The following is a 25,474-nucleotide window of genomic DNA, read 5'->3' on the forward strand; positions in this document are numbered from 1 at the left end:
AGTGTAATAATTGAGCGAGGAAAAAAAAAAGGGTGCAGCCTTGGACTGGCATGCAGAGTCCACGGAGTCATCAGAAATGCAACGATTCAAAATGCAGGATTACTCATTTCAATTGACAATGGGTGGGACCAAGTGGTTGAATAAACGAGGAGTAATCACCTCATTCAAGGAAATGCTATCAAGATTATGCTTTACGGAGGAAGTCAAAAGAGCAATTGAGCAGAACGCGACACAAAAATGTTAGTGGAAATAACAGAACTATGACTTGAATCCTGCGTGGAGATTTCTACGTTCCTGGACGGCCATCCATTCAGAAAAAGAACCAGGAAGTGATTCATGGCAACAACAAGAAATTCCTTCCATGTGTTGGTTCCAACGCTTTAACACTTCACGCACGAATGGTGCCACGTCTTGGGATTCAGGTCCCTTTTCTAGCCACTATATAGTTCTTCCACTGCACAGGACCGGTTCGGTTCTTCTCTTAAGTGCGAGACTTTGCTCGCTTCAGTTGGGGATTCTGAAGGCAGAATAGTGTGAAAATGCTTTCCAGGATTTATCTTTGATGGCAACCCGATTTAGGGTGTTGGTTAGTGTTCGGGAGGACAGACCTTTCGAATGACAAGGTTTGGTTATGTCAACGGCTGTCCGTTGGACACTGCATAGAGGCTAGCTTATTCACATCACCACCTCATCATCCTCACTTGGTGTCCTAAAGTACTTTTTTTTTCCTCTAGTGACCAGGTTCATTCGAGTGCAAGTTTTCCAGCAGGAATTGATGCAGCCTTGTAATCTATGCTGTGTCTGCTTTGGTTGAACGGGTCTGACATTGTTCCTTTACAGTTGGCAAGAAAATTTGGAGGCATTTACTCCACTGAAGCTTACTTCGCTGGTATGTCTCTTCGGCTTTGAATCTTTACAAGGATATTGGCGGTGTTCCGGGTCTTGGGAGTGAGATCTTGCCATAAGTCCCTCCAGGATTTCGGGATGTTGCATGTTTGTGGGTGAATGTAGCAACGAGACCCAATGGCGGTTCTATGTTTTTTGGAACGTTTGTTTTGGTGGGGATGTGCAACTTGGGTTTGATTAAATTGTCTCTTTGAATAAATGTCTGGCCCGTTTAGCCTCTTAAGCCCCCATCGGAATGGTTTGATGTCAATGAATCATGTGATCAAATAAAGCGGTCATCACATCTTGAAAGTTGAGCATGTAATTGAAATAAACAATCAATAACCAATCAGCAACTAACTTTAAAAAAAAAGAAGAAGAAGAAATCAGGATTATGCGTCGCTAAAACTCCCCGTGGGTTAACATGGTAATAAATAATAATGAAGTATAAGGCAGACTGTGCGTGTACACGTTCACCTCTGTGTATGCCGATGCCGTTATGATTGGCTGGCTTCATTACAGTCTGTCTACAACACCACGGCCAAGGTCAGGAGAGGCCGCTGAGATGATAGCGGGGGCCAAAACCATAAATGCAAATTAATCTGCTGTTTAATCTAATAATGTAAGGAGGTATCGGCTGTCTCGGTCCTATTAACACAACAGTAATTGCATTTGAGAGCGAATGGCCGCATGAGCCCCACATGGGGGACATTCCCCCTTGCACTTGCGCACAAGTTCATCAGAAATAAATCGAATGGTGTTACAAGAGCACAATAGTGGTTATACAATACACGCTGGCGCATAAGAGCAACCATGCATTCTAGATGGATGTTGTGACAAAAGTGAGAAGCGCGGCGTACTGAATGCCATCTCAAGATTCATCTTTGTGTGTCTCGTGTTTATATGGCGCCAAGCATCTTTAACCACAGAGCCCCGACTCATTAGCATGCTAATACACAAACAGCGGGGTGCAGTTAGACAAGTGGCATATTATTGGGATTCATCTCATTAGGCTTTCATGAGATTTAAAAGTGAACGCATAACTTCAAAATGAAGTCGGAGATAAAAGACACAAAAAGTATCATTTACCACTTGGAACAATGCATGACCCCGCGCCGCACTCGGTTTATACCCAAATCAAACAAAACAACAACAACAACAAAAAAAGACCCAAAAAATCCTGAGGTGTGGGGTAAGAAAATATATGGAGTTAAATAATAAAGTACGTTACTTGCTAAGCTAGCAATGTTCCAAAGTGTCACTCAGTGCTGCCGAATAGATTTTTTTTTGGTATAAATTAGCACAACAGAAACATTATCTCGACTGGAATTCTACTTTGCAAAAAAACCAATGCCTTCATCTATAATGCAGTTTTCGTACCAGCATCATGTGCCATCTCACATCGAGATGAAGAGCCTTAATTGCACGGGAATCAATGAGTTTTGGGTCATTAAGGTTACAGTGTCTGTGTTGAAGTCGTTCAAGCTGTGTAGTCCTCGCGTTATTTAGTTGCGATGTGTATACATCTATTTAAATAGATGGGATGTTTTATAGAAGTGTTTTGCTTTCCCAGGCCAACCGACCGGCTCAAAATGGTATCGTTTCAATAAATTTTGTTGAATAAAAGGCTTATATTTGGATGGTCGGGGCGTGTCGGCGGAATAGTGACAGCGACGCAAATTGATTTAAATTTGATAAGAAGCAGCGCAGCAATTCCCTTCCACTTTGCTATTCAACGTATTTTTCAAATGGCACATTTTGTGATCTTCCCTTTGCCACTTTTGTTTAGCACAACACGGCATTTGCAAAAACGGTGCCGGTTTCCCGATGACAGATGAAAAGGCGGATGTTTGCCCTCTTTTGAAATTCTCTCCCACCTGATAATGAATTTTCATGAAATATGTCAAAACTATGTTTAAGGTTAAACTGAAGTTTGGTGTGAGTTTAAGTTATATATTTTTTTCAAAGTGAAGAGTGATCATCCACAAGCAATGAAAAACTGTTCTGTGTGTTGGAATGAGGTGCCCTCCACAATTGAGATGTGTTAAAAGCCTTATGATGAATTACATGTTTTTATGCAGAAGCACAAGTTCACCAGACACAGAGTCAAGCTCCAACTGTGGCCATCTCAGTCCCCAGACCTCAACCCCATTGAAAACCTATGGAGGGAACTATACAGGAGACTGCAGAGGGGAGAACTCAGGTCGCTGGATGTTTGTGATGGAGTGGTGGAGTGGTCCAACATACATCATGGGAAATATTATAGGAGGCAATTTGGTGCGGTTTTGTTTTTTGCAAAAAAATGGGGTTGACAAAGTATGAACAGCGGGTGTGCTAATCATAATGGCGCACATGATTAGAAGTTAAATCGTGATTTCTTAAGGTGGGCTTTTATTTCACCACTAAATAAATGCACTTGAATTAACCTTTTCATGCACCCTGTAACTCGATAACATAAGCTGTCCACTGTAATAACCGCTGTCCATAAAAGGGTTAAAGGTTAGATTTTCTTTTCAATTTACTTTTTAAATTTTTGGTCCTGTATTATTAAAAAAAAAAATAATAATTTATTACAAGTTCAAGAAAATATCTCAACCAGGGGTGCCAATAATTACGCAGGGCACTCGATGCCGGAACACACAGTCAAGCAGGTGTGCGGAGAAATTTAATAAAAATACACCAACGGGAAAACAGCTTTGGACACTGCACGAAACCAGAACTGGGAGTTGAACCATCAATCCTCCAACTGCCACACGACCCTTTACTACCCAATATCGAGCTTTAAAAACTCTGAGGTCTTAGTGCCAATAACAATCATGATCCAAAAGCTATATGATACTTACTGCGGTGAGATGGATGACTCCTTGGGATGTCACGGGGCATCCCATGAAACCAACAAACTGCAGCTGCGGGCAATGCTCAGCAACCGCTCGCACCGACTGATCAGTGACCTGGAGAAGACAGGAAGAGATGTTGTTGAGCTTACTCAATTTGCAACACACAAATAAAGCAATGCCGATGGGAGATGACAACATTCTTGTAAACAAGGATTGTCGAGAATGTCTTCAAAGCAAGTAGGCGCAGACAGCTGTTGTCAAATTCATAACTAAATGTCAGCTCCATCTGCGCAGCATTCTGGATTGTTTTGAGCAGATGACGTAAAGAAATCAGAGTGGGACCACAGAATGAGGGGGGGGGGGGGGGGAGGATAATAGGCAAAACGGGACTTGTCTGCCAAGTGGCATCGACTTATGATGGATGGACCACTCCCTTTCATTCACCCAGGCGTCCATGAGCAGGCTCCGAATGGATCGGCTGGGGATCAATGGGGAAGTAGAACATTTCCACCACCTCATATTGTGGTGATCAATACAGGTATTGATACTGTAGCAAGTTTCACTCTCAGAAACGCCCGAGAAAGATGTGGGAGATTGTCTTCGCCGTGCTTCTCAAAGCCTTCTCATCAATCACCACGAGCAAATAAGATGAGAAGAAATGAGAGCGAATCGACATTGGAGGGCTGATTAATTGAGGACGGAGCGCCAAAGGACTTTAAGAGAGCAAAAAAAAAAATCCTTTTTAATCACGTCTACGCCAATGCGAAACATTTCTGAAAGTCCCAAAACAATATGATACAAAACGAAAACCTTGTTTTTCCAAGGGATTCAGTGGCAAAATGCTTATGTGACAAAGCAGTTCTAATCTCACTGCGCCGTCCCACATTGCATTTGGCGGGATCTGCCCGTCGTCTATTTGCCGTGTTGAGCAGCAAATGCAAACCCTAAACAGCCGCAAACACATTTTTCAACGAGTCAGTAGCTCCTTCGATTGCGGTTGGTCAGGTCACATGATGAGATAATATTCAAAGCAAAGTGTATTTTTCATTCAGAACGACAAAGAATATGAAAATAAAAGGCCTTTCCATTTTGACAAATTCAAATGAGTCGTTAAATAAAATATCAGCTTTCATGAACCTAAAAGAAACATCAAGGGAATAAATAAGAAAATACAGACTATGCCTTCACACTTCGATCAAAACGCACTAAAAATTTGCAATTGTAGCTTGCCCGCGACTCAGTTGGCCCCGACCTTGTCGCACAAGCCTCCCGCACGCAATGAAACGGCCCTAATGGTTTTCTGGCCACCCTGCAGTTTGTTTGTTTGTTTTGGGGGGGTTGTTTTTTTAAATAAAATTTTTAAGTGTCACAATATACAATGCAGTGGTCATGGGTTCGATCCTGCCTCCGGCCTTCCTCTGTGGAGTTTTTTGCGTGGGATTTCTCCGGGTACTCCAGTTTCCTCCCACATTCCAAAAACATGCATAACAGGCTGATTGAACGCTCAAAATTGTCCCTCGGTGTGAGTGTGAGCATGGATGAATGTTCGTCCATGTGTGCCCTGCGATTGGCTGGCAACTGGTTGAGGGTGTCCCCCGCCCACTGCCCGGAGACGGCTGGGATAGGCTCCAGCATCCATCGCAACCCTTGTGAGGACAAAGCGGATCGGAAAATGGATGGATGGATGGAATATAGAGTAATTTCTAATCAGATAATGATCATTTATTTTCCTGAAGTATGATGTCAAGTCTCCATAACAAGTAAAACTTGGATTTTGTTCCTCGAATGAGGAACATTTTGGTTTGTATGCCCCTGTGTCCACAACTGAGTTAATACCCTCAAGTTTACCACCAAATTTGATGTTTGTTTCTGATTGGGGTTTTTGCTCCCTATTCCCCTTTTTTTTTTTAACTTTCCGCTTTAGTGGACAAAGTTGGCCCCGATCATCAATGTCACCAACACTTTAGCTCCAGGACGTCACAACAAGAAAGACAGAGTCCATTTATCTTTGTCCAAGTCACATGCTGCACGGCTTATCTGTGAAAAACACTTCCCGGAACACAGCTGAAGCTTAAAGGTGTGTTTCTCAAGCTTAACAGTAAGGAGCCAAAGTGGTTGAAAAGGGTTGAAACGGCTCATAATGGAATGTGACCGCGAGGTCTGGTGGACTAGATGAAGCAATGTAACGCCGCACTACCAATTACATTATGTCGAAAATAATTTAGTTCTCATTTGCTTCTACCAAAAAAACAAAACAAAAAAAAAAACCAACAAGCTTACTCGTCATGCACTCCAATATAACTTCAAGAGATGTTGAGGTATGCTTTGAATGTTTTATGCCAGAGGTATGTTTCTTTTTTTTTAGGACACTGGAAGCTCTTCAATATAGTGTATGGTGCTGGCCATCTTTCACTTTGCAACTTCAAACAACCCGTTTCACGTTCAGATTGTTGTCAACCCTCATAAAAACTTTGCAAGGTACGCTTGATCAAGATGCCGAGTGAGATATTCCATGACTATTGCATCAAATTCTGATGTTTTGTGCAAATTCAGAGGCCGATTTATTGTTTTCCGAAGTTCAAATTTCGTCTTTTTGTATTATTATTATTGAGTACAAATGGTGTCACAGACTGGCAATCATCGTAGCATGAAAACATGACTTTCTCAAAGCGTGTTGAAAACATCCAAACATTAAAAAAAGGGGAGGGACGTTTTAATCATTCCAACCAAGATATGTTTGACTAAACGAATTCATGAACAAAGTGGTGAAAAGTCAATATGGTATTGACAAAAGTTGTGAGGATGAAACACAAAAATTCCTCCAGTGCTTAAATCACGTGCCAATATAAATCAACCACCCCGAAGAGAAGAGAAGCTGGAGGCACTTTAAAATTCTGCACCTCAGGTATGGACCCGCCACAGCACCGATCGGCCTCTCGCTGCAGTCAGAAGTGATTATCCGAAGGGGAGTCAGTGCTCCCAACTGGAAAACCTGATGCATATGGAACATGATCTTGCGGGGCAGGGTGGAAACAGGGGATGGAGGAAGGAGGGATCAATTTTGTTTTCTGTGTGTGGATGCAACTCAAAAAAAAAAAAAAGAAAGAAAAGCTGAGCTCCAGAAGCACGCCCTGAACCAAGAAACTCACAACAATGAAAAGGCTTCAATCAAACATGTGGACTCCCAAGAGTGGCCGCCTCAAAGGCTTTTTTTTTCTCAGTGCATGGGTGCGCTTACACCAGTGTGTTGAGTCTTGTTTGACCAAAGAGAGAACATTACACATCTTCAAATTATTCTCAGCAGGTGAGAAAAGGCGGACTGGTTAAGAAGAATAAGAAGAAAAAAAATCCCAAAAGCTTACAACAGACCAAGTGGTCATGTACCGTATCAGATTAGGTTTCTATTCGTGTGTGTCTGTCTGTGTGCAAGTACGACATTGTGGCTAAAAATGTAGAACCTGGGAAAAAAAAAATTGCTCCACTTAAGACTTGAAAGGATTTTGATTTTAAAAACATGGGAGAAAAAAAGTGATGGCTACCATTTGTTTGGAAGCCAAGTGGCCAGCCAAAAGACACCAAATTCAAACCTTTCAGTCGGCATCTGATTTAACGGCCCGCCTACGAAACGGGGTAAGAACGAGCAGAAGAAAAGCGGACTGCAATCGCAGAATGCCGCAATCATAAAGATGGCTTTTGTGTGAGTCTTGTTGCAAAGTAATTGTTGCGAGCGCTGCAGTCACCAAAAAACAGGTAGTGCCCCCGGGTGTGAATGCGTTTCATCTTGTGGCACATTCTCGTCGAAGGCCAGCGATGCACCAAGTGGCCGCATATTATTTAGGTCGTCAATCATCCCGCTCTTTGTCAAATAGTGTAAAAAAAATATATATTATGATAATAATATTCACATTTGAGGTGTTTCATTGGACGTGTGGCAAGTTTGCCCAAATGGCCCCAAAAAACGGCGGATTGAAAGTGTCAAGTGTAGTTTCTTGCATTTGTTTTTCAACTTGAAGATCTTCATGATTTACACTTCAAAGGGATTTTTGGATAGCAGGCAATGTGACTTATATAAAATGCATACTGCAAACTGTTTCAGAAGGACTCTTCATTTATTTAGCTTTGAAATTCATTTTCCCCAAACGAAAATACAGAAAATTGAAGAAAGCCATTGTAGGGATTCAACTTTTGTCATTAGCCAAACATTGTCTCGTAAATGTTTTAAGTAACCTAGCGCTGGTGTCGTGCTGAAACTTCTAATGACAACATTTGGTAAATTTCCTATTTTTCCACAACTCGATCCGATTGGTCAAGCCACACATGAGGGTGTTGTTGTTTTTACAAATTACTGATGCAACTTTAATGGTTCAATGCTTTTTGGGCAACCAAGATGGAAATACAGAACAAGGTCATGCTAGTAACTTTCAGTCGTTGTTCAACTCGTTCATAATTACCTAACAAACTATTAATTCTTCAACAATGTTTTGTTTTTCAGTTTTTGACATTCCAAGGATCCACTGGATATGTTATTACCCTGGACTTGTAAAGCGCCAAATTGTAAAATGAATGATTAGGCTCCCAAAACAATCACCCAGTAATACACTCTAGCGTTCCAACAACAATTAAATGACGCAAAGTTTGGACAAAAGGCATCTTAATGGTTCCAAACTTTTGTTCAAAGAAGCGCATGTGCTCACGTTTGGACACTGACAGATCTGCGTGACCCGACTGTTGTTACCAGGACAATTCCACCGGAAATAAATAAATAAATAAAAGAAGCTTTCGAGCAGTCGAAATCCAAAGACACTTGAGACAGAAAATACGACATCTCAATCAGAGGCCCCGCCGAATGTAACAACGTCTTTGATGAAAGCACTTTGTTACGGAAGCGCTGCGGTACAATTTTACAGATTTCCAACATTATGCAAAAACATGGACACCAACCGCATGCCCGTGAGGTGCAAATTGAAGTGGGATGATTTTCATCAAAAGTTCGGCTCTTTTCCGAGGTAATCATTTCCCCATAAATGCTCTCATGGGGGTGATCCTACAGTGGGCTCATCATGGCCTTGGAGAGGACACACACTTAAGAGTCCCATGCTTGATTTCTCTCGTTTGCTCTTGCTCACGCACACACACACGCTCATACACACACATACACACACATACACACACATACACACAGACAAAACATTGCCTACTTTTACAGGCCTGTGTTGGGCTGTATAGATTTGAAGGACTGGTGAGCTTGCAAAAAAAAAAAAAAACATCTAAATGCATACTTATTATCTTCTGTTAATATCCGCTGCCTGGAGACAAAAGGCAACACGGAAAAGTCGTTAAGTTTTACAACCGCGAGGGAGAGTCTCTTTATTGTGCGCTTCCTTTGCGCCGCTGTGCACTAAGTACCAGGTTTGCCCTGAGTATCGATCGGGCAGAAGAGGGGATCACACGCCCACGTTGCACTTTCTTTCCATACGAATCGGCAATATTCAAAGAGAAACGCCCATGCCGCACATAGGTAAGCTGTGGATTCTTGTTTGTCTGGGGCTAAACAGGAAGTAGTGGTGATTATGCGATTTGAAAAGACCGAAACCTAAGATGGATGACGGTCAGAGGCAAGAGAGAAAAGCAACGAGGAATTTGCAATCTTTTCATATTAACATAATGAAGCTTGTGGTCTTGGGTGTATTTGTTTAGAGGCTTTAGCCAGCCGGCAAATCCTGTCTGGACGTGACAGACAGGGCGGTGAGCGGCAGAAGGACGGGCCAAACGAGTCGCGTGCTGAGAGGCGCGTGAATATGAGAGCGCTGTGATCTTATTAAAGGCCTGATGGGACGGAGGCGGAGGCGGGGGTGGGGGAGATTTGAATTACCACTTTCTAATCAATCAATCTAATTAAGCAAGCTTTATGAACGCCGCGGCAAGCCGAGAAAGGATCTGCCGACACACAGATTAATAATGATTACTGAATACCCAGCAACACATTCTATTAACCATCCATCTTCATGCACGTCTGGATGCCTTGCCTAAGAACTCGAGTCATGGCCATTTTGCAGGGCGTTAAATGAATGTCTTCAAAGGGAATATAATTACCGTATTTTCCACACTAAAAGGCACACCGGATGAGACGCACCCTCAATGAATGGCCTATTTGGTCATTTTTTTCATACATTGGGGGCACCGCGTTATAAGACGCAAACTACAATGCATCCACTAGATGGAGCTGCGCTCAAGGGAAGGCTAACAGAACGATCAGATGTCAGTAAAATTTCTTTAATAAAGCCGCGACACAGTTCACTGAACCAACAACAAGTTATAACATTGACTCGTTAACGAACTCTCTTGCCGCTGCTCCATTGCCGTGTTCAACTGTGAAACCGATTTAAATTTGAACTCTGCGTTGTCTGCATGTCTCGAGCAAGGAGCAATTTTGGACATATTACTGTAATGACCAGACACAAGGCGCATCGGATTTTAAGGCGCTGTGAGCTTTTAAGAAAATGGAAGGCTTTTAGGTGTGCCTTTTAGTGCGGAAAATACGGTACTATCGGTGCAGATTTATTTTTATTTAATCAGGGGTAACATTTGGGAACTGACTCGCTTGTCACTACAATGTGTACAGTGGTACTTTGCTATCTGTTTGTCCAACTCAAAGTACCTTAACTGCTCTATTCTTTAATGTCACCTGAGTAGTGGAGTATCTGAAGGTCACGGGTTAACTCAACTTTCGCCTCATAACTGAAAAAGCAAATAAGTCAACTCAGCGGCAAATTCGTAAATAGGGACAGTTGTAAGTCAAGGTACCGCAGTACTTTATTCAACTTGTTTGTTTGTTTTTAGCTCCCATAAATCAAAATTTTGGAATCAGGTTTTGCAGCTATCATATCCAAACTTGCCCTAAACACCCACATGCCAATTTATTAGACACGCCGCCTCAATAAACCGATTCCTTGACAGTGCTTATGCCTAGCAATAAATTGACAACAGTAAATTTTTTACAGACACTCTTTGGAAGACATTTATGTTAATTCATCCACTGGATGCTTTTACTGGTGGTGCAGGTGAGCTGGGTCACACACTCTCTATCGATTTGGTTCTCCCCATTTAGCGTTTATGACGCAGGGGTTGACAAGATATAAAAATAAAAGTGAAGTGAGGCCCCGCAGTTTTGAATTACAGCCTCTAAATATGATCATAAAAAAAATAAAAGAAAAGAAACCAGAGGCCACTCTCGGGACAATTTTGGAAATAGCGTCTATATTGGTACTTTTATTAGTTTGTACTTGAGAGATTTTTTCGAGTGTGCAATACTTTTTTCAATCGTCTACAAACATGGATGTAAATAAATGTGCCAACAGCAGATACAATTCAACCGTGCAGGTAACCGAAGTAATGAACTGCCATCGTCCTGTTCCTACCAAGCAACCCGCCCACCACACACCGTGACAAAAAAAAAAAAACATAAACTTTGGGAGAAAAGCACTATCTATGCTTTTCAAAAATCGAAGTTGTGGCTGTGAAAGATGACCATGTTTGAAAAATGAAACTCCCAGGATCAATAGATCCACTTTTCTCCTGCTGTGGCCATGCCAGACAGCTGCGGAGAGGAGAGAATCCATTAAATATATATATTCCAATATCATTTCACATATCTCACAATAAGTTTCTGGTACCTACTTAGTACAAATTATTTCCCCAGAACAATGATGCTTCTTTCAAGGAAAATCTATGCGTCATTTCCACAGGCGCGTCAATCCCATATTCCCCACGCACTTGTCAAGCATCTTGTCTTGTTTCATCGATGTCGCCCGCCTTGATAACGCCGAGAGGACTCGAATCTGCATGGGTGATCGCCTGACTGATTGATCGCCGCACACTTGTCTGCATGCGCCGCTCTCAACTGAAAATTACCTGTCATTTATTCCAGCGCTTAAGCTCTCGCTTTCCGCGACCCCCCCCCCTCAAGAGTTTCACGCAGTTTATCGCATTCTTGCGTGAACGAGGCGTGAGGGGCGGCAGGTGCTCCGGCTTCGGGAGGACCTATGAAACGTCAGCGTGGGGAAATGAAGAGGTGTTGTTCACAACGTGTTTCCCCAAAAGATCAATACGAGTGTTGAGTGTCAGTGGGAAATCAGAAGCAAGTGTGAGCGAAGGCCAAAAGACCATCTTTGCTCTTCTCAATAGCAAGCCGCTACTGTACAGCAGCTTGTAAAAAGTCTCCCATAGCTCTCGCAGGGCTTCAATTCCCTTTGTGTTCTTTTTTGCAATTCAACAGTTCTTTGTTGCACATCAAACATAAATGTGTCGCCACTGCGGAGGACGCCCGGTGACACTACTTCTCCCTTTAAATGCAAAGTGGTGGCTGCCATTGCGGCGCATCGGCGAAACCCTCCAACGCCAGTGATGGATTTTCAAATCCCACCACAGTATGTTCATTTCCTGCACACATATTCGCAGAGGGGCATCCCTTCAATGTCAACTTGCTATATTATTTCTATGGCTCACTGATTTGAATACATAGTACGAGACAAAAGCCTGGTCAAAAGTGCACATTACTATGAAGGCTCTTCTCCGGAAAAAGTTGGGAAGGTTTGCTACAAAAGTAAAGTACTGAAACGTATTTAAAAAAGGCAGATATTGGAAATTAAAGGGGGGGGGGGGGCAAAATTAGGGATTCAAGGGCTTCAGTTTTTTGGTGATGATAGTTGACTTGGATTCAACAATGACGTCATCAGTATGTGTTTTTTTTTTCAGTTTTCAAACATCACTCACTCACTCACTCACTCACTCACTCACTCACTCACTCACTCACTCCCCTCCACCGCCGTTGGTTGCACATTCCCCCACCCCCACTCTCCACCTCCGCTCATCCAATCAAATTCAGACACTCGCTCGTGCAGTTACATTCCGACACCATCGTTGTCTTGCATCCAGTCAGAAATTATAGAACTCCGGATACTATCCATGTTGTACTCTAAATGCCACATTAAACGATAGCCGACTTAAATCGTGAAGATGGAAAAGTCACCGTATCAATAGTTGGTTCAAAGCATTCTCCAAAAGCATTTCAAACAAGGGTTATTCAACAAAAATATTTACAGCTCGCACGCAACCGTACTCTGAATGACATTTAATATATGACAAATCATGGCATATACTCAGCTGAGATTTGAAGTATGCTTGAAAACGCAAAAACTAGCCCGCTACCCTCGTAAGAATAACCGCATCTGTTAATGGTCATTGAAGGTGGAATGGCTCAAAGCAGATTTTCTACACAAAAATGGTTGCATAGTTGAATAGAGGTTGTCCAATTGGGTCCTCAAAAGAACAATCCGACATTTCGGGCATGCGGCCGATCTATTCTGCAATCGAGTGAGACCATCTCGCTGTACTCGAAAAGCCACAGTGACAAACTTTGGTCTGCACACCGCTGAACCTCTTAACACTTCAATGCTCCCATGGTAACGGGTCCGGTCCAATCCATCAGTCTGTGCCGAAATTGACTTAACATTTAAGCTTTACTTAGAGATCAGTTTTATGTCTCCCGGCTAATGAAGACAAATGGGACTTAAAGAAGTCAAGTTGATAATGTGTCTGGACTAGAGCAAACAGCCATCAATGGCGGCCTGCTCTCCGATGGTTGGCATGACAGCGGAGGTCCATATTGGTTCGATTCATTCAGCTGGCTACGCGGCGAACCATCAAGTCTTCTTCTTAAAGACAAGACTAAAATTATTGTAAAACGCAAGCAATCTATTCACCGGCACGATTGGTAACTCATTGGTTGCAGGAAAATAATTTGACCAACCTGGTCTAAACAAAATAGGTGTACTGCAAGCAGTCCAATGTTGTTTCACCCATCTTGCCATTAAGGTGTGGCATTGAAAAAGGGATGTTATGTCTTTTCCATCCAGAAAAAGGCAGGGGGTTAATAACCGATCAACACGCCAATCAAAGTTTCGAACCATATAAATTCAGCTTTGAAATTAAATGATTTTGTGCGTACCTTGAGAGAGGTTTACCTCCATTAGCTGGCATTTCCCTGAGCAGTTATTAAAGAGAAAATACGGTGCTCTCTATTTTGAAAAAAAAAAGAACTCGACGCAGACTGACATTAAAAGGTTATAAAACCAAATTGCCGGCTTGTTGGGTTGTACCAACATCTGGGTTTTGTTGATTACAGATGTCTCTCGATTTCTGACGTGCAAAAACAATTTGTTGTGGGTGCTTGCGCACTTTAAATTGAACGGTCTCTCCGTAGGCCAGATGTTAATAACAATCCTTATGGATCCAAGTGTTGCATATGTTAGGGGGAAAAAAAGGGGGCGGGGGGATGTGATGGGTAGCGATAGTTTTTCACTTGCCCTTCTTTGCCAGCATGGACTTTCATAAATTCTCTTGAGGGACATGTGGGCCGCTCTGAATCCTTTGCCAGGCAGTAGTAAAAGTACAGTTTCAGTTTTCGTGGGTACTCTTGGTACAGTCTTTTACACGGTAGGAAACCATCCTTCATTCTCTCCACCTTTCCAGTGTCATGGTAGGCCAGAAAGACCCGAGGATGGCCTGAGGGTACTGGCCTCCTCTGCCCTCATGGCCTCCAGGCATGTAGCCTCTGCCTGCGAGGGATTTAGGATTAGAGCTTGAGGAACGTCATGGAGACAGCTGACATCCTAAAGACTCGTGAGGCGTGCACACCTCAGTATTCAGGCAGTTCTCTAATGCAGATGATGGCCAGGCAGGTGACAGTGCCCCGGGCACGGAAATTAGAAGACCGTTACATGTTATGGGTATGCGCAGAGCTCATTCGGGGGGGTGTTAGTCATACAGATGGTAAGAGTAGTGACAAGGACTGATATTTTCTGTCACGGGGCAGGAGCCAGGCTTCAAGTAAAGTGCGAAGGATGAGCGGCAAAGCTTATTCCATACATCGCTTTCTGGAGTACTCTACAATGTCTGGAAATCACATTGTCCTGCAGCAATCTAGTCACAGTTCTGAAACAGGCTTTTAAATGATGCAGTTTAAGGACCAGCGGAAACTTTCTCGACATAGAATACAATAATTCAATATATCAGGTGTACTGAGGGAGAAATCTCCCAACATGGGATGAAGTTTCACAAAACAGGGATGGCTATTTGACAGAATTACACACTCTAGAGAAAATGAACAATTAATCAATTATTATTGAATCAATGGATGAACAAGTCTCTGAATGTTCTGAACTCCTGTTTGCACGCCAGTATCCAATTAAGCAAAATAACCTTGCCATCACCCCTTCTTGTTGCTGCTGATTATTTTACTTTCCCACAATGACTTCAAGATGTAACATTCAGTTCCGCACAATCTACAGAATTCTTAACAATGAATCGATTCTCAAGCTCATTCCCATTTAAAAAAAATATGAATGAATTAAAAAGCACAAAGCAAGAAGACAATGAACCACAAAACGAAAGCAACACTTTGAAAGCGGAGAATGACTTCAAAGTTGCAAAACAATACCAAAATCAATTCCCAGCGTTAAAAAAAAGAGGATGTTTCTAGTGTGAGGTCTATAGCAGGCACTCTGCCTTTATTTTGTGCGGCTGTAAACAAGAGGACCATTATCTTTCCCATTACAGTTCAACTTGAAAATTGATGACCAGGGGACCCAACCCATTAACAGGCTAATAGCTAAATCTAATGTGTGTAAGTGTTTGTGTGCGCTATATGTGTATCACCAGAGAGCGGTATCATGAGATAAAAGGTGAGGGGTTCTCTTGCCATCGTGGCACTAATTAACTCAACCCCGATCGCGGATGTCTAAAGTGTCACTACTACACCTTTACTCCCCGCCACATTATCAACGCGCAAGCTAATTCTACACGCGTCAGGTCAGATTTCGCTCCGTGCCGGAGGGAAGCCTGAAAAGCTTGCCGGTGGAAAGATTGACCTTTTGCACTGTGTTATGCGAGCGGTACTGCTCAATCATTGGATCCACAGGCCGTCTGTAAAAGGTTGTTTGAGAATCATTGCTCCCCGGGGTGCAAAGGGACATGCAAAGACAAAGGGAATGATCGAGGGAAATCAGAAGGGAGCAAAGTGATGCAAAGGAAAGACCGAGGGTACGGAAAGAAATGACCAAAAAAATGCAGAGACGTGGCACCGAGGAGCTACAAATTGTTCTCATTGTGTAAAATGACAAGTCGTAGGCGTCTAAGCACACAGAACGCAAGTGTGTCACAACACGGGATGTGCCCGGCGGCTGGCATGTGACTGTTAAAAGCTGAAGTAAAATTTTACATGTTCAGAGCCCGGCATGAAAACATCAGCACTTCCCCAGGGTTTTTTTTTTTTTTGTTGTTGTTCTAAATCCAAGTGATAAATGTCAATGCGGGGGAACGGCACTTTTATGGCCGTCTCTCAATGCGGTTGGTGGACAATGATGTTATGAAAAGACAAACAACTATGAAAATGCTGTGGGAAGAAACTGAAAAAAAAGACTTTCGATCGTGCTATTGACATTAGCATCAGTGATTCTGTTTTTTTGAGGTGTTGGTGAAATTTGGCAACATGCGGAAGGACATCTGAGGTGGTGCCATAAAAGCTTGTTTTTCATTTATAAAGTAATTTCGGGTGTTGAACGGTTCTTTCTTTGACCATGCGTAGTCACACATAGCTTCTCATCGATCAGCTCAACCAACCCTCATCAATCTTTCCTAACCATCATCAATCTCATCTTCCCCCACGAGCATGCATCATAAAACGTCACACAAGATTCACTTAACGATAAAAGCGGCCGCTGGGGCAGATGTTGCGAGCGCGAACTTGAGCGCAAACAATCAAAGGCGACGACATCCGTCCTCCACGCAACCGCACAACCATCTCAATCTTCGTACTTGGCTCTCTGAGAAAGTGTTTCCCGACTGGGTTGGATCCTAGCAGATGTTTGGTGGCTAATTTTAAACATATTTGGTATTCTAAAGAGACAGCTCTCTTTTTGTTATGTGTGGTCGGACTCTGATCACGACGATTCGGATCGTTTGAGATGTCGGAATTTCCCCCCATTAAAACAAGAGGGTTGAGGGGAAAAAAAGGAGCAGAGTTTAACCAGCTTGTTTCTAATCTTTTCAGGAGGATTTACTGATTAATGGTGTCCAAGTGCCGAATGAAATTAATGTCTCCAGAAACTGAAGAAACTAGGTTTGAAAGAACACTTTTTTGTGTGTGTGTGTTGTTTCAAAAGGTTTTGGTTTGTTTCCTGACGATTGATCCTTGAGGTCTGGCATGAATAAAGGATGCAGTACTATCTGGAGCACAACTGGGAGTTATTTTTGGTCATTTTGAGCATGTCTATCTTGATCGTATTAGTGGGAAGATGAATTAAGTGTTCATGATGCAAAACTGTGGTTGCAAGTTTCAAGGCGGATTTTGTGAAGTCATGTCAGCTCTATGCTGGTCATATGACAATCGGATGGCTTTGTGGAATGTCTGAAACACGGTTATCTGCTCTAGCAATGATCCCTCACAATGGAAGCAGAGTACGACTTCATTTTTCAAGTGCCGGGGGCTTCTTTTTTTTCCCCCCTGGCCATCGTAGCGGAACAAATAGATGAACTAGTTGTTTGCTAACAACAAAAGCTTTGTTGTGACCAGTTTCTCGTACGTGAATTCTGAGTCACTACAACTATTTAACATCTTCTTGTTGATGTGTTTTGACTGTCAGTGACAGTTTCAAACGGGTCTGACGAACACTTATTGAATATTATTGAACGTTAACCACTTCGTCGCGACACTGACAAAAGAGGATTTAGTCAATGGAATCGAGACAGAACTATTCAAAAATCGCAACGCGTGTACTTGAGTTACCGCGACACGCATTTTGAATTTAAACAGCCATCAGCAAGACGACCAAACAACAGTAGTGTGCAGTCCAACGCGATTCTGTTGACATAACAACATCGCACCAGTGACGGACATCTGAACTGAGCGAGTGTCAAATGCGCACAGGCGCAAAAGTAACAGAAAAGCAGAAAAAATATACATTGAGGTTTTACACGAAATCCGATATGGAGGTTTTAAAGTTTGTGATTAATTGCCAGTTAGAGAGAGACCAGGCAAAAGAAAACTAATCTGGCGAGTCAGTGATCACCGAGCCCCACTTAGCTTGTTGGCACAACAGGATGGAGGTGTCGCGAGAGGCCGGATGACGGAACTACGGACCCAGAGGCAACAGCATCCGATGTCAGGACGGACAAAGACCACGAGATAAACCAAAAGATTTGCATCAATTATTAACACACAATCCTGGGTGATTAGCGTATCAACGTGCTCACACAAGGGGAAGCGGCAGGGATTCTCAGCATGTCATCATTAATGCAGCGGGGTTAAGACTTTGATACTGTGAATGTCTTCAAATAATTCTCATTCGTAGAACCACGCTAAACACGCTTGGCGCACAAAAAACGGCATCTGTGTCTTTCAAGTAACGGGAGACTAAATGTGACAATCCGACTAAAATGGGAGATCTCACAAATCAAACAAAAGAACTCCCATTTGAACTCCCTTTGTGAGTTTCAGAGGAGGAGCAGACTGGGTATTCCCCTGCGGTGAGAAGCAGCGAACAGGAATTGAACAGATGAATCTGCACACTCAGCGGTGAGGCGGAGACGGAAGAGGTCAGGCAACTCAGAATCCAAGAACTGTCTTGGGCATTCACAACATTGTAGTACATGAGAGTGAGTAGCGCTAACTGAATGTGAGAGTTTAGGGGGTCTCCCATTGAAAACGTTCATTCAATACACAATGAAAAACATCTGCAACATAGCATGCTATAGTGTGACAGTCAGCGTGCGAACCGCTGCTTCGCCCTGTCATGCCGGCTTTAGAGTGCCTCATTGTCACAGCATGGAAAAGCCCAGCGACAACACAGCGGGATATATTTCAGACACATGCACAGCATTCAAGAGTGTAGAGAAAGTTTTGATTTCTTACGATTTTGACATTTCATATTTTTTAGGATTGTTTACAACATTAAAGAAAGTATTTTTTTACGATTGTATTTTGAGTTGTTTTCGGCACCTTGACCTGGAATTGCACCAGAATGTAAGACATTTTTCCTTTGGCCAAATCTTGTGTTCACATTACAAAGTTACTATCAATATTATTGTGTGGTTTATGTGTGAGACAAATGGACTGAAGAAAATGATGACAAGCATCCTGTCTGCAAGGGATTGGAACACTTTCCCAGAGAGAAGAGTGTAAGCAAGTTTAAAGGCGGATAAAGAATTTCTTCTTGTGTTATTTCACCGACAAAGGAAAGTGGAAGCAAGCATTGTCTGAGGCACCAAATTACGTGTGCGTGCCAAGGAATTTTAGCCTGCCAAAATTCCTCTGTATTAAAGTCTTTGACCCACATAGAAACTAACCTCTATCGACCTGTATTTAATTACTCATGAGCAGCAAACACTTGAGAATAAATGGGATTGCTTCGCGTAGTTTGTAGGTGTAGCAGCCTTGGAATAAGTTTGTAAGCACTGTTGACAGAGTTCCAAAAAATGAATTACCCACACAATTTCTCAATACAGTTTTTTTTTTTAAATCCTAAAATTTGACAACCAGAAAATCATTGACACCAGTAACCCACCCTATTAGGTGCACTTCTTGGGGGCTCCCATTTACCATGGCAACAGGAGAGACAGTAACACTGCCTTGGTCGCTACTTGAGGTGATGAGCAGAGTGAAGAGCGGAAAAATGATGAATTATCAATGTGCCGTGAGCAAATGGAAAATTATTTTTTCATGGTGATTGTCTGATATCTGATTCAGGATTGTAATATTGAATTATTAATCGCTTCAACCGAATGAATATTTGATGTGCACAATAAAAAAGAAAAAAAAAAGAACATGAGTTTGGGGTGATTTGAAGGATGTGGAGGACGGTCACTGTTCAGTCACCAGACAAAAGTCGTTTGAAGTGCAGATAAATCAACTGACAGGATGAATACAAAGTGAACAATTATTAGATATTTCATTTGGGTAATATTGTGACACTATTTTGTGTTTAACCGAGGCTGGGGGATTTTCAAGTTTCATTGAAATTACAAACGATAACCTTGAAGTAGAAGTTTTGTTTTGTTTTTTTAACAAATAAGTACAGCTGGCACTCTGTAATGACAATGCCTTTAGTGGCGACATCAAATGCAGAAGCACAAAGCCCTGCGTATGAGCGTGTTATTTATTTAATCCCCCCCGAATTCACAAGAAGGAAATACAACTGCTCCAGCAAGACAGAGCCTCATGAAGTGGTCAAGTTCATCAAGGAGGACCAATCTCAGTTGAATAGGTAATAAGAATGTCTGCGGGGGGTTGCAGCTTGTGAAGGACGGCACTAATAAACACTGTCAAGGTCATACTTTTGTTTGGATTCATCTTTGGTCAAGCAAATCAAGTCAAATGCAAATTTGAACGGAGCCCCTTTCAAACACAATAGAGAAGGTAACAGACTGGTGACAGACATAAAGAATTAGTCTTGGCGGAAAACAATATTCAATAGAATTTTTTTTTAAAGAGAGAGAGAGAGAGAGACACACACACACACACACACACACATACACACATTTTCAAAAAATACATTTTTCGGAACAAGCGGGAGGCATTGGGTTTTTTTAACTTAAGTTTTCCTGTTCTGTCAAAGTCAAAAAAAAGAAAAAGTAAACAAGATAAATTATAAAAATTGTAAGTTGGGTCACTCGTATCTCAAGACACAAGATCTGCTTAGAAGAGTGGGTGTGAACTGTCAAAACCGGGGTATAGTCTGAGGACCCCCAAAAAAAATTATTTGGGGTTTCAAATGTGTCCGTTTTGGGTTTTTTAAAGGATATAATAAAGCATAACTTTGCCCTGCTCAAAGACACATTTCACCTTGTTAAAAAAACTAAATGTAGGACATCAGTGAGGTCCCTCTAGCTACAGGTTACCCAAAAATAACATTTTTTAAAAAACGGTTTTAGAAAGCACCCTAAGGCTATTGAGGCACACTGGGAGATGGACTCAACTTAAATTATCTCCAATCCCATCTTGCTATATCGAGTCGCAAGTTCTAAATGTTACACAACTAACAATACGGAATAAGAGCTTTTCTTCTCTATATTTAAAAGGCTAAAGTGCATTTGGAGATGGAGAGCAAAAAGGGAGTAAGAAGAGGAGAAAATACGAAGTAAGGACAGGAGCAAGAAGAGTCTAAACAAGGAGAAATTACCATGTAGGAGTAATCAGTGGCTAAAAGCTTCCCCCCGCTGACTCTAAGTGCTTTTGGGAACGGGCAAAATTGTAGGAATAAAAGGACGTGAAAAATGTGCGTGGTAGCATTGAGTCCGTGTTGAAGACTGAGGAGGCAGAACCACGTTGATGAAGAAGGGTCGGAGGGGGAGGCAGAGGTAAAAATGAGTGAGTGACTGAAGAGACCAGAAGGAAAGGAAGAGGAGGAAATTAGCTCAGAGAGAAATCCAGCGGGGGCTTTCTGTCCATTTTCCACGTCGTCCTGTCCTATTAGTGCTTCACTTCCGGCTGTCCAAACACCGCTGAAGCCTAATAAAGCCTGAACTCAGTCACACACTTGATGGTTGAAAATGGCTAGAAAAGGGGTATTTCCTCTGGGCTTTTAACAATGACCTCCAAACATCACCGCCTCACTCTGCCAACAAGCCGGAAACTTTAATGGAGACCATTTTTGTTATTTTTTTTTATTTTTGGGAGGGGTGGGGGGTTGACGATTTGGTGAACGGGCTATTTGGCGCCAGCACCTCATTTTTTCCACCCATTTTGAGGGGAGCGGGCAAGCGCAACATGAACCTTGAAGTCTTTGTATGTGTGCGTGTTGTGGGAGGTGGGTTGCTGTGTCGGTGCAGTCTGTCTGAACAATTTTAGCATAAAGATTGAAACGCAGTTGAGCAAGTACTTCTGCTGGAATGGTGGTCGCCAAAACGCCATTTGAAAAGACCTGTGAAAAGGTGGCTTTTTTCGACGGAGCATGAAACAATTAGGTATTATCCAAGAAAAATAAGTCATGCGAGTGCTCAGACCAAAAAATGTCAAAAACTAGAACACTTTGGCAGACAACAGGCAAAAAAACCCAGCTGTGCAGTGAAGGGCTCTGACAGTTACTACCTCAAGTAAACCTTCAACAACCAACAGTGAGTTGAAAATTGGGCTGTTTTTTTAGGTAAACTGAACTTTGGCCTTCAAAATATCTTTGGTCAACCTTGCTTCCAACGGTCGCTTTGTTTTGACCGCAAATACAAGATCCTTGAGGAAAGTTAAATGACATGTGAATGGTTGCGTACTTAAAAGGGGGCACAAAAGGGATGGGGGGGGGGGGGTCCCCTTGCAATTTTGAAATGTTTTAATTGTCAAACCAAGGGCGGGGGGAAAGAATATTTTTCCACCAATTATTCTATCAATCATCCAATGACACAAAAAATATTTTTGCATTACTACACAGCAACCCTGATACAAAATATGCATTTGAGGTTGCAGGTATTATATTTTTGTGCACCCGTGGTTCTGTACTCCGCTGCTTCCTGTTCCACTCATCTCAATTTCGAATGGAAAATTTGAAAAAAAACTCCAGCTATCTACAAAGATCGCCACTGCGGATCACCGCGAATTAAAACGTAGAAGAAAGCAATGTCACTTCAAAACAAATTGCAACCATGAAAAGCATGTGAGATCGGATTCAGATTAAAACCGGGAGACCTGAGATTGAGCTGTTGTCCTTATTCCCCATGCACATCTTGCTTTCCGAATCAATTATAAAGAAGTGGCTGGAGAGCCAACCCAATGGGAGAGGCAGAAAGGAGCATAGACCGTAGCTGCAGCTCCAGGAATAAAATCAACCACCCTTTTGTCATCGTTTTTAGTGATGTGATGAATGACAACAGACTGAAACCAAAAGCGACGAGGACAAGAATATGTGATGAGCTGATTTCATAAGGTTCATTTTGATATTGCTAGCTTCAGTCCGAGAAAGGAAAAAAAAAGAAACGTTCCGGTTATGTTTTCATTGCTACTCATTAGATCGTGAAAACCATTTTTTTCAGTTCTTTGTGGAGGGGTGTCACATAGACCTTGGAAGAAACCATTACATTTTGGTGTTAAAACCCTGGTGCTAATCCTTTTTTTTTTCGTCACTGACATTTACCACAATTTCTTTGTTCATGACAAAACTAATTGTACAAGTCTACTAAATCCATGAACTAACTCAAAGGTCTGATTTTTTTAACAATACGAGAAGATTGGCTTCTGCATCAACATTAATATCGCCCAAAAGCTCTGCGGAAGACACCACTGGGGCTGCTCAAATCCCAAAAGATGAAAGATGAAGTTATCAAAAAAAGGTCAGAGGGGTGATGTGAGAAATGATGTCAAACTATAAATACAGAAACCTCACAGTCATAGCACAGACACCGAAAATACAGCCTGTGCCACAGAGACCATAAAGAGTCTAATTGAGCCTTACGGGTCCATGATGAGTGTGTGGTATGTTGGCAAAGGCGTGGGACACACTTTTTCATCGATGTGTGAACATCCATCACCGGGTACTTGCTTGTTTAATGTCAAGTGGGACTGACCTGTGAGCCAAAACTTCACGTCAGCTTTGGACCATGACTGTTCTTTTGTTTTGAGTCCTTAAAATTATGAGAGTACTTGTGCTTCCCACCCATCTTAAACAGGATATACCTTTTTTTTTTCTCAAGAGGACCATGGTTGTTCTTTTCCTCAAATGCAAAGAGGACAATGCCTTTTAAGGGGTGGTGCACCTGGATTGTACAAATGTTTTTATCATAACGTGATAATATTACTGTATGTTGTGTACAATGTTTTTTTAAGAGTGAAACGAGTCTCAGAGTAAATTGATCCATCTTGCCGATCGGAACTATAGTTTGGCCATGCAAAGAGAACAATGCCTTCTAAGGGGCGGTGCACCTGGATTGTATAAATGTTTTTATCATAACGTGATAATATTACTGCATGTTGTGTACAATGTTTTTTTTTAAGAGTGAAACGAGTCTCTGAGTAAATTGATCCATCTTGCCGATCGGAACTATAGTTTGGCCATTTATATTGCCGTCACCAATTTTTGCCACGGATGTCAACAACACAACATTGTCCTGAAATCAAGTTATATGGCTAATTCAGGACACTTAAAAAATAAAAATAAAAACTACGCTGATATTGTATTGTACGGCGCCTGCTGCCGGCGTTTAGTGGCGGCTCCAGGGTTAGCGGCTCGCTGCATCAGTGGCTAGCAGCTAGCCACTAAACGAGTGCCCTATATCGGCTGGCTATTTTTGAGAGTCATTTTAATAAACTAAATAATGTGCACTTTTCCAGCGTGTGAAAAGCAACAGTAGTAAAGTTATATTTTTTCCAATATTTTAATAAAGCTTTGACCTCCACCCCTTTTTACTGGGTCATCAAATGACACGATAAATCCACAGAGCCCACTAGCTAAAATGATATCAGGGAACCACCAAAGGATCGGGTCAATATAAAGCAGTTAATCAAGGTATGGTATATCGTTGTAGAAAATATTACCAGCATTGTGTTTGGAATCTGTTCTTTTTTCCCAAAAATATTGTTATCAAAGCTCTATTAAAATACACATAAATGTGTGTTTTAGTATTATAGTCTGGTCCAAAAAAAGCTGCATTTTCGCACAATAAATACAAATTGGCATCGGACACACTTCTATACCATTTTTGTGCCGATAACTACTAGACACCATGCTGACAGGTTGTATGTGAATGTAGTCACAGGGAACAGCAAATAATGAGGAACCTTTCACCCTGAAACATACAGCTAGAAAGGAGATGGAAATTTAATGTAATTTATAACAGCAAAATGAGCAAAAAGACAATGGAAGAAGTCAATATTTTACTCCCTGGAAATGTGTGTATAAAAATGGGTGTGTTTTTAAGTACAGCTCGTGGTCAGTCAGATCCAGAGAACAGGGGAGTTTAAAAAAAATTAATGAGACAGACCTGCTAGGCCAAAGATGACGAAACCTCATTTAGCAGTCTATCAAGGTCTCCCTTCGTGAATGAAAGCTAATATTTGCTTCCCAAAAAATAATAGCTGCCTAAAAATGTCTCATGTCACTGAGCTTGCATGCTGAGTAGCTCTTTATTCTCACCAGCCTTTCATGAAAAAGAACCTGGGATGCAAACAAGCCTCATTTAAGACATGTGAGTATAAAAAATTTTTTAAATGACAATAATATTATAAATCAACGACTCGACAACCAAAACAACAGTATTACTTGAGATGTAATACTTCACATCTGTACATAAAGAGAAAGAGGCACAAAGCACAACTTCTTTAAGTAGTCGCACTTTGTACAATACATAAACACGGCCATTATACAATAATCCCCTAAACACATCAAACTATAAAAGCAAGTTCATAAAGCCAAGATGGTACTAAAAAGCCTTGTCGCCAGACATACATTCCACTCAGGTCGGTTTTACCAGCCTCTTTTCAACAGCGCAAGTTGCTCAACTTTATGAGACTTCACCCACAGCAATGACAGAAGACCAAGCCAAGGATTAAACTAAATCCATGTCACTGAAAAGGAAAATGAGCTCCCAAAAATCACAACTCGAACGAATACCGTTGTGGTGGCAATGTTTTCCACATTACTGTAAAAAATAATGTGTCTGCGTAGAGCACAAGCAAGGAATGCAGAATATTGCATCTCCTCTCCAAACATTAAGCC

At 41.9% G+C, this 25,474-nt stretch overlaps 1 protein-coding gene across 1 annotated transcript in view; it reads right to left on the reverse strand.

Moving 5' to 3' along the window:
* The window catches only part of fbxl17 (F-box and leucine-rich repeat protein 17), a 188,233-nt gene that overhangs the window by 126,877 nt on the left and 35,882 nt on the right, over positions 1 to 25,474 (reverse strand). The window contains exon 7 of the mRNA XM_052068487.1: positions 3,729 to 3,836. Within this exon, the coding sequence (XP_051924447.1) occupies positions 3,729 to 3,836 (108 nt within the window). The remainder of the gene's footprint in view (positions 1 to 3,728; positions 3,837 to 25,474) is intronic.

This window comes from Hippocampus zosterae, chromosome 6, assembly GCF_025434085.1.
Source record: "Hippocampus zosterae strain Florida chromosome 6, ASM2543408v3, whole genome shotgun sequence".
NCBI classification, from domain to species: Eukaryota; Metazoa; Chordata; class Actinopteri; order Syngnathiformes; family Syngnathidae; genus Hippocampus; species Hippocampus zosterae.